Raw genomic sequence first — 11,077 nt, 5'->3', positions numbered from 1 at the left:
CAAAATATGTCACAGCTTCTCATTTACATATTCTATTGCTTTCCTTCTAGACTGATTGACATTTTGATCTTTGTATACATGGGATTAATAGTGAAACCCTGGAATGTGTATACTGTCTATTATCTTGCTTAACAAAACCTACAGTCTTGGGGCACCTGGGTGGCTCAGTCAGTAAAGCGTCCGCCTTCAGTTCAGGTCATGATCCCGGAGTCCTGGGACTGTGTCCCACATTGGGCTCCTTGCTCAGCCAGGAGTCTGCTTCTCCCTCTGCCCTTCACTCCATTTGTGCTCTCTCTCTCAAATAAATAAATAAATAAATAAAATAATTAAAAAAACCTATAGTCTTTATACCCATAATTTTGATACATTTGATCTTTTTATATATATATATATATATATATATATATGAAAATTACTTTATAAATAGTATATCTGATTCTGATACACAATATACATATGGACATCATTATAACTAAATTGTGTAATAGAAGCTTTTCTGTGGCTAAACTTTATAAATGATGTTTTTAACAGCACTTAACATCATATTTAAAAATAAATATTTCCTGTACTATGTGGCAAATATGAGGCTAGGCAAATTACAATAGATTTTAAGCACACTTGCTGACTATTCTTCAGCACACACAATGCCTGTTCTATTTTCACTGTGTTTTAGGACATATAATTGTTTCTAAGCTCTTAAGCAAGTAAGGGGCTGGAATTACCAATGCAGATTTTTTTTTGTCAGATTCATTGATTGTCAAAGCATTTTTATCTTAAATAGAAAATGATCAAAAGACATCAAGAAAGATTTTGTTGATCAAGAGCTGTTGGCCTTCTCTGTGGTAGTTAAGCTCTGCCATTAGGAAACCTATTTCCAAGGTATCTTCTTACTCAGCCAGCACAGAACTTTATCAGGATGTGGGCAATCCCCTCACCAGTGTGTGGCTGGTAATTGGAGAAGGGATTATCCCAGGGAGAGGATGGATGAGTGAGTAGATAGCATTTCTATATGCAAGACACTCAACTGACATTCGGATCCATCTCGCCATATAAATGTAGCATCCTATGCACAGCACCAATGATACAATATGTATCTAATAAATTTACAACAATTTGTATAGCCCAAAGAATTTGAAATTATGTGTATTTGTCTTTGAAACTATTTTATTTGTGATTATCAAACTACTTGTATAAACCAAAAATTTGAACACATTAGTAGATACCAGATTCATTGATATTATGAATATTTATATATTTGGAGTCATTTTTTCACAAAAAAATTTTTCCAAGGGCCGCTTTCATGTCCCTGTTTCTCAGGCTGTAAATGACAGGATTCAGGCTGGGAGGTAACAGAGAATATAACACAGGCATAAAGAAATTCAGTGATGATGGAGATTTTGAGTTTAACCCTAAATATGCAATAAATCCAGAAGACAGGAACAACGTTACCACAGTTAGATGTGGCATGCAGGTGGAGAAGGTTTTAAACCTGCCTTGTGAGGAAGGAATTCTTAGGACAGTGGACACGATGTAAACATAGGAAGCAACCATGAAACTAAAACATACAAAAGCAAAGCAACAACTAACAATAATAAACACATATTCTAGAATTTGCTCCCCAGAACAAGCCAGTGTAAGCAATGATGGAATGTCACAGAAAAACTGATGCACTATGTTGGAATCACAGAAATGGACAGAAAATGTACCTGCAACATGAATGGATCCATAGACACACCCACTGAACCATGATGCTGTCACCATCTGCACACAGATGCCTCTATTCATGATGGCCTCATAGTGCAGAGGACAGCAGATGGCAACATAGCGGTCATAGGACATCACCAGAAGTAGGGCAAACTCTGTGCCAGCAAAGACAATAACAAGGAAAACCTGTGAGGCACATCCCACGAAGGAGATGGAATGGCTATTGGTCAGATAGTTCATGATAGATTTGGGGACAGTGACAGAGATGTAACAGATATCAATCAAAGACAGATTTTTCAGGAGGAAGTACATGGGGGTTTGGAGATGCTGGTCAATGGTGGTGAGAGTGATAATGAGGAGGTTTCCCATCAGTGCCTCCAGGTAAACCAGGGAGAAGAAGGCAGCATAGAGCCTCTGTAGCACCTGATCATCAGGGAATCCCATGAGCAAGAATCCTGTTAGTAGGGTCACATTCATTAATTTCTCAGGCATGATTTTTTTTTAAGCATAAGAAAAATTTTTCTTGAATCTTCAGAATCTGTCTCCTTTTGTTGTTCTGTTATTCACTGATTGTGAGGTTATTCCTGGTGTAGAGCATATCTTGCAAACTATAATTTCTTCAATGGATATAGGGAAAAATTACATTAAGGTAGTCATTAAAGCAGGCTAGAATATTTTTTCATGTGTTAGCCTAAAATTTATGCATAAAATAGGTAAATACTGCTTCACATATCCATAAATGAGGGATTTTTTTTGATGTTGCCAGAATATGTTAAAAAGTAGCAAGGGAATTTGGAATAAAATAATTTGTTTACTCATTCTTGGAAAGTTGCTTTAGTTCAAAGTCAGCTGTGTTCTTGGTGTATTTGAAGAGTCAGTATGGATAACAGAGATTATGCTCCCTTTACTTCTCTCTATCTTATTATAGCATAGGTAAATGGAGAGGGGAAAGATGGGTAGAGCTAAAAAATTATCATTGTATTATTTTTCTCTGAGAAAGATAAAGACTAAGATACTAATATACATCTTCCATGTAAAAAAGGTTACAATAAAATCACTGGTATTTATACAAGGGCTTTAAGAAGCTACTATGAGCTTTATTTTAAAAGTCAATAAGTCCTAGAAATATTTATGTATTATTTATTATGATTTATATATTTTCTTTCATTAAGGACACATGCCTCCCATGTAACTAATAAACAAAATTAAAATAAAATGCTATCTTATTTTCCTGAAGAAAAGTGGAATGCAAACAAGTGAAATAAATTTACATACTTAGACATAGCAAGAGAGCTGGAATAACACTGGGAAACTTACAGTAGATGCATAGAGATTTGGAAGAAATTCACTTACCTAATAAGAATCAGGTTTCCCTGATTATGAGTCAATTATTTAAATACCATGGATAAAAATGAACTTAATAAACGACACTTTCTCATATCTGAAGAAAAGTTGAAAATCTGGATCTGTTGTCCAACAGGATAAAAATTCCTGTTTAAACATTGCTATTGCTTTGGTTGTCAGTGTGTTGTTAAAAGACAGTCTTCTCTCCATTGGCAAGCACAGGTTCAAAAGGATATTTATACAGGTCTTGCATGTTTGTGCATGTTTACAATTGACTAACTAGAATGAGAGCTAATCAGCTGCATTAACCATGAGTTCTGATACTGTCTCATGTTGTCATCGCAGACATCATGAAGTCCAAAGTGCAAAGAATTAAGTCCACATTGAGGTTGTTTTTTTTTTTCTTTTTTTACCCAGTAGGGTTACCCACCATGAGACCTTCTAATTACAAGAATACTTTTAATAGATTTTGCATTATGTAATGTATTAATTTTAATTTGAACAAAAGTGATTATTATGTCTTTTTACTTTGATACCGATTTTGATTTTTTTAAATATTTGTCATATGCAGGATATCATTTCTTTTGCCATATAAAATATTTAAGATGTAAGATAATGGAGAAACTTAAATTTCCTTTTTCATCTCCACTCCTGTTTTTTTTTCCACCACCTGGGGGGGGGGAAAGTGATTTTTTTTCATTATTTGCATTTTCCTGTGTATTTATTTTTTGCATTTCCCTGTGTATTTGAAATATACAAATGCAAAAAGCATATACGTCAACATAAGTGAGATCTTACTATGTTTTCTCTACGTACTAATTTTTAAATTATCATATTTTCCTAAAGCACATACAATACAGTTACAATTTAAAAATGATAAATTGTGTAACTAAACTCATGATTCTTCATAGTAGTCAAAATTTTTCTCAATTCAAAGTTAGCCAATACATGTACAGTAGTAAGTAAGTAAAATGTCATTTTCCCACTTATCTCTTGACTACCATACACAATTTATTTATTATGTTTTAATGTTTTTTTATTATATTATGTTAGTCACCATACAGTACATCCCTGGTTTTTGATGTAAAGTTTGATGATTCATTAGTTGCGTATAACACCCAGTGCACCATGCAATACGTGCCCTCCTTACAACCCATCACCAGCCTATTCTATTCCCCCACCCTCTCCCCTCTGAAGCCCTCAGTTTGTTTCTCAGAGTCCATAGTCTCTCATGTTCATTCCCCCTTCTGATTACCCCCCCTTTCTTTATCCCTTTCTTCTCCTACAGATCTTCCTAGTTCTTATGTTCCATAGATGAGAGAAACTATATGATAAATGTCTTTCTCTGCTTGACTTATTTCACTTAGCATTATCTCCTCCAGGGCCACAATTTATTTTTAAATCTTGTGTAATTTGAGTAATTTTATCAAATCATGGATTAGGGGCTTTAAATAATTTTAGCCCCAAAGAACACCAAGTAATATTCCATGTATGTGTATGTATTCCATGTCTGTGTGTATATATATATGTGTGGAATAATATTATGTGTGTATATACATTTGTATATATGTATGTAAATATATCAAATTTTCTTCACCTTTAAACAGATATTTTGATTGTTTCATGTTTTTGACTAATGTTAATAATGCTGTGATAAACATGACATTGAAGACATACTTTGAAATAGAAATTATATTTCCTTTGGTTATATATCCAGAAGTGGCGTTACTGGATAGAATGTTAGTTATACATATATATTTTAGGGCCCTCCATGTTGTTTTTCATAATAGGTCTACAAATTTACATTCCCAATCAGAGTGGACAGGTTTTCTTTCTCTCCACATCCACCTTGACATATATCTTTTTAATATTTAGTAACAACCATCATAATAAGTGTGATGTGATATCTCACTGTGGGATTTTCTTGCATTTTCATCCTGATTATAAATATATTTTTCGTATGTCTGTTGACCATTTTCATGTCCTTGTAAATATTATATCCCATTCCATAAGTTGCATTTTTATTTTGTTGATGGTTTACTTTTTTTTCTATTGTTGTTTGTGCTTTTGGTGCAAATTAAAAAAAACACATTTTAAGATCAATATCAAGTATGTTTTCTCATGTATTTTCTTCCAACATGTTTCTGGTTTCAGGTCTTATGTTTAAGTCTTTAATCCACATTGAATTAATTTTTGTGTATGATGTAAGAAAAGGGTGAAGTTTTATAATTTTTCATGTGGATATCCAGTTTTATTAACACCACTAATTGAAGAAACTAGTCTTTTCCCCATTGTTGATTCTTGTGGTCTTTTTTTGAAATTAGTTGACCATATATGAGTGAGTTTACTTCTGGGTTTTCTATACTGTTCCATTGGTCTATATATCTCTTTTTATGCCAGTATCATACTGTTTCTCTTTTATGCCAGTATCATACTGTTTCATTTACTATAGCTTTGTAATGCAGTATGAAATTAGAAACTGATTTCTTCAGCTTTGTTCTTTCTTACTCAAAATTTTCATAGTCACATGGGCGTCTTCTGGAGTTCCAAATAAATTCTCGCATTGTTTTATTCTAATTTTGTGAAAATTGCCTTTGGGATTTGTAATTTTTTAAATTTAAAGTCAATTAAGTTGTACTGTATTATTAGTCTCAGAAGTAGATTTCAGTGATTCATCAGTTGCATATAACACACAGTGTTCATTACATGAAGTGCCCTCCTTAATGCCCATCACCCAATCACCCCACCCTTCCACCCACCTCCCGTCCAGCAACCTTCAGTTTGTTTCCTATAGTTAAGTGTCTCTTACGGTATGTCTCTGATTCCATCTTATTTTATTTTTCCTTCCCTTCCCTTCCCTTATGTTCACCTGTTTTGTTTCTTAAATTCCATATATGAGTGAAATCATATGATATTTGTCTTTCTCTGACTGACTTATTTCACTTAGCATAGTGAACTCTAGTTCCATCCATGTCATTGCAAATGGCAAGATTTCATTCTTTTTCATGGCTGAGTAATATTCCATTGTAGAATATAAACCACATCTTCTTTAATCATTCATCTATCTATGGACATCTTGTCTCTTTCCATATTTTGGATACTGTGGGAATTGCTGCTTTAAACACTGGGGCACATGTGCCCCTTCAAATTGCTACATTTGTATCCTTTGGATAGATGCCTAGTAGAGTAAATGCTGGGTCATAGGGTAGTTCAATTTTTTTCTCCTTTTTTGAGGAACCTCCATACTGTTCTCCAGAGTGATTATGCTAGTTCTCACTCTCACCAACAGTGTCAAAGTGTTCCCCTTTCTCTTCATTTTCACCAACCATCAAGATCCTAGAGGAGAACCAAGGCAAGAACCTTTCTAACCTTGGTTGCAGCAACTTCTTGCTAGACACATCTCCAAAGCCAAGGGAAACAAAAGCAAAAATGAACTATTGGGACTTCATCAAGTTAAAAACCTTTTGCACAGCAAAGGAAACAATCAGCAAAACTGAAAGACAACCTACAGAATGGGAGAAGATATTTGTAAACAGCTTATCAGATAAAGGGCTAGTATCCAAAATCTATGAAGAACTTATCAAACTCAACCCCTAAAAAACAACAACAACATAAAAAATACAGTCAAGGAATGGGCATAAGACATGAACAGACAGACGTTTTTCCAAAGCAGACATTCAAATGTCCAACAGACCCATGAAAAAATGCTTAGCATCACTCTGCATCAGGGAAATACCAATCCAAACTACAATGAGATAGCACTTCACATGAGTCAGAATGGCTAAAATTAACAACTCAGGAAACAATAGATTTTTCCATTAGGATTTTGATAGGGACTGTATTGACTCTGTAGTTTACTTTGGAAAGAAAGGACACTTTAACAATATTATTTCTTCTAATGCATGAAATGATTATCTTTCCATTTATTCGTGTCTTCCTCAACTTCTTTAATTAATATTTTATAGTTTAAATTGCACAGATATTTCATCTCTTTTATTAAATTTATTCCTGAGTGTTTTATTATTTTGATATTATTGTTAACAGAATTGTGTTTCTTTTTTTTCAGATAGTTGGCTTTAGTGAGTAAGGACACAGTGGATATTGGTATGTTGACTTTGCATTTTACAAGTTTGCTGAATTTGTTTATTGTTTCTCACTTTTTTTGTGGAGTCTATGATTTTCTATATGTAAGATCATCTGATCTACACAAAGCGACAATTTTTACTTCAACTTTTCTTATTTGGATAACTTTTATGTAGTTTTCATTCCTAATTTCTTTGGATAGTATTTCCCGCATATGTTAAATGAGAATGGTTAGAGTGAACACTCTTGCCTTAATTCTAATTTTAGAAAAAATGCTTTCAGTCTTTCACAGTTGAGAATATTGGTAGCTCAGAGGTATAAAGATAGGTTTTTTTATGTGATGTCTTTCTTTATTCCTATCTTTCTTTATTCCTTTCTTTATTGCTATAAACTGTTTTCTTAGAACTTCTTTCTTATAGCCAATAGGCTTTGACATATTTTGTTTCCAACTTTATTTGGCTCCATCTCTCACTCCCTCTCTGTATCTCTCTCTCTGTCTTTCTATATCTCCTTCTGTCATTCTGTCTGTCTATTTTTACCTTTTTGAGGAACCTCCATACTGTTCTCCAGAGTGGATGCACTAGTTTGCATTTCCATCAATGGAGTAAGAGGATTCCCCTTCTCCATAACCTTGCCAACATCTGTTGTTTCCTGAGTTGTTAATTATAGCCATTCTGACAGGTACGAGGTAATATCTCAATACAGTTTTGATTTGTAGTTCCCTAATGGTGAGTTATTTTGAGCATTTTTCCATGTGTCTGTTAGCCATCTGTATGTCTTCTTTGGAAAAATATCTATTCTTGTGTTCTGCCTGTTTCTTACCTGGATTATTTGTTTTCTCAGTGTTGAGTTTGACAAGTTCTTTATAGATCTTGGATACTAGCCCTTTATCTGTAAGACATTGGCAAATATCTTCTCCCATTGAGTATGTTGCCTGTTAGTTTTGTTGACTGTCTCCTTCACATGCAGAAGCATTTTATCATGATGAAGTCCCAATAGTTCATGTTTGCTTTTGTCTCCCTTGCCTCCAGAGATGTGCCCAGTAAGAAGTTGTTGTGGATGAAGTCAAAGAGGTTGCTGCCTGTGTTATCCTTTAGAATTTTGATGGCTTTCTGTCTTACATTTGGGTCTTTCATCCATTATGAATTTATTTTGTGTATGTTTAAGAAAGTGGTTCAGTTTCCTTCTTTTGCATGTTGCTGTACACTTTTCCCAGCACCATTTGTTAAAGAGACTCTCTTTTTTTCCACTGGATATTCTTTTCTGCTTTATTGAAGATTAGTGACCATATATTGTGGATCCATTACTGGGTTTTCTATTCTACTTCATTGATCTATCTGTCTGTTTCTGTGCCTGTATCATACTGTCCCAATCACTACATCAGTGTAATACAGCTTCAATTCCAGAATCATGATACCTCCAGTTCTGCTTTTCCTTTTCAAGATTACTTTGGCTATTTGGGGTCTTTTGTGTATTGTTGGTGGTATTTTAATAGGGATTGCATTAAATATGTAGATTGCTTAACATAATATGGACGTTTTAACAATATTTGTGCTTCCAATCCATGATCATGGGTTGTTTTTCCATTTCTTTCTGTCCTCTTAAGTTTCTTTCATCAGTGTTTTATAGTTTTCAGAGTACAAGCCTTTTACCTCCTTGGTGAGGTTTATATCTATGTGTCTGTTGGATTTGGGTGCAATTGTAAATGGGATTAATTCCTTGATTTATTTTTCTGCTGCTTCATTATTGGTGTATAGAAATGTAACAGATTTATATAGATTGATTTTGTTCAATCTGCCAATTTACTGAATTTATTTAGCAGTCCTAGCAAATTTATGGTGGAGTCTTTTGGGTTTTCTATGACATGAAGCACTGTGTCATCTGTGAAGGGTCAAAGTTTGACTTCATCCTTGCTGATGTGGATGACTTTGTCTTTTATTTCTTTTTCTTGTCTGATTGCTAAATCTAGGACTTCCAGTATCATGTTAAATAACAGTGGAGAGAGTGAACATACCTGTGTTCTTCCCTATTTTCAAGGAAAACGCTCGGTTTTCCCCCACCGAGGGTGATATTAGCTCTAGGACTTTTGTATATGGTCTTTATGATGTTATGTTCCTTCTATCCCAACTTTGTGAAGGTTTTTATCAAGAATGGATGTTGTACTTTGTCATATTTTTCTACATCTGTTGAGCAGATCACATGATTCTTATCCTTTATTTTATTAATGCTGTGTATCACATTGATTAATTTGTGAATATTGTATGACTCTTGCAGACCAGGAGTAAATCTCTCTTGATCATGGTGAATAATTCCCATAATGTACTGTTGGATACAATTTGCTCCTACTTTGTTAGGATTTCTTCACCCTCAGCTTTGTTTTTCCTTTCTAACAATTCCTTGGTGATTTGAGGTCGTTTCTGGTTCCACACAAATTTAAGGGCTGTTTATTCCAGTTCTTTGAAAAATGTCATTGGTATTTTGATTGGGGTAGCTCTGAAAGTGTAAACTGCTCTGGGTAGCATAGGCATTTTAACTATGTTTATTATTCCAATCCATCAGCATGGAGTATTTTTCCATCTTTTTGTGTCTTCTTCAATGTCTTTCAAGAGTGATTTGTAGTTTCTAGAATATAGATCCTTTACGTCTCTGGTTAAGTTAATTCCCAGTTAACATATGATTTTTGGTGCTATTGTAAATGGAATGGATTCCCTAATTTCTCTTTCTTCAGTCTCGTTGTTCATGTATAGAAATGCAACTGATTTCTGAGCATTGATTTTGTATCCCGCCACATTACTGAAATGCTCTACAAATTCCAGTAGTTTGGGGGTGGCGTCTTATGGGTTTTCTATATAGATCATCATGTCATCTGTGAAGAGAGACATTTTGACTTCTTCTTCACCAATTTGGATAGCTTTTATCCCTTTTTGTTGTCTGATTGCTGTTGCAAGGACTTCTAGTACTATGTTGAATAATAATGGCACCAGATTTCAAGCTATACTACAAAGCTGTGATCACAAAGACAGCATGGTACTGGCAAAAAAAAAAAAAAAGACACATAGACCAATGGAACAGAATAGAGACCCCAGAAAAGGACCCTCGGCTCCTTGGGCAACTAATCTTTGACAAAGCAGGAAAAAAACATCCAGTGGAAAAAAGACAGTGTCTGCAAGAAATGGTGCTGGGAAAATTGGACAGCTATATGCAAAAGAATGAAACTTGACCATTCTCTCACACCATACACAAAGATAAACTCCAAATGGTTGAAAGACCTCGATGTGAGACAGGAATTCAACGAAATCCTAGAGGAGAACATAGGCTGCAACCTCTTTGACAACAGCAACAGCCACATTTTTCATGACACATCTCCAAAGGCAAGAGAAATAAAAGAAAAAATGAACTTGTGGGACTTCATCAAGATAAAAAGCTTCTGCACAGCCAAGGAAAGAGTCAAAAAAAAACTAAGTGGCAGCCCACAGAATGGGAGAAGATATTTGCAAATGACACTACAGATAAAAGACTAGTATCCAAGATCTACAAGGAACTTCTCAAACTCTTAACATGTGAAACAAATAATCAAATCAAAAAATGGGCAGAAGATATGAACAGACACTTTTCCAATGAAGACATACAAATGGCTAACAGACACATGAAAAAAATGTTCAACATCATTAGCCATCAGGGAAATTCAAATCAAAACCACCTTGAGATACCACCTTACACCAGTTAGGATGGCAGAAATTGACAAGGCAGGAAAGAACAAATGTTGGAGAAGATGTAGAGAAAGGGGATCCCTCTTACACTGTTAGTGGGAATGCATGTTGGTACAGCCACTTTGGAAAATAGTGTGCAGGTCCCTTAAAAAGTTAAAAATTGAGCTACCCTATGATCCAGCAATTGCACTACTGGGTATTTACCCCAAAGATACAGATGTAGTGAAGAGAAGGGC

The 11,077-nt window shown here is 34.6% G+C and overlaps 1 protein-coding gene across 1 annotated transcript; it reads right to left on the bottom strand.

Moving 5' to 3' along the window:
* Positions 1–1,269: 1,269 nt before the first annotated feature.
* LOC103680611 (olfactory receptor 14A16-like) lies at positions 1,270–2,196 on the bottom strand. Its single transcript, XM_008710110.2, has one exon. It carries the CDS (start codon positions 2,194–2,196, stop codon positions 1,270–1,272), a length of 927 nt encoding a protein of 308 aa, XP_008708332.2.
* Positions 2,197–11,077: the final 8,881 nt, after the last annotated feature.

Source organism: Ursus maritimus, unplaced genomic scaffold, assembly GCF_017311325.1.
Source record: "Ursus maritimus isolate PB19 unplaced genomic scaffold, ASM1731132v1 scaffold_5, whole genome shotgun sequence".
Classification (NCBI taxonomy): domain Eukaryota; kingdom Metazoa; phylum Chordata; class Mammalia; order Carnivora; family Ursidae; genus Ursus; species Ursus maritimus.
The sequence above is the reverse complement of the archived record's forward strand: the minus strand, read 5'-3'. Positions and strand labels throughout refer to the sequence as shown.

Excerpts from the sequence above, each read along its gene's own strand:
- LOC103680611 (XM_008710110.2), bottom strand. The coding sequence starts at position 2,196 with ATGCCTGAGAAATTAATGAATGTGACCCTACTAACAGGATTCTTGCTC.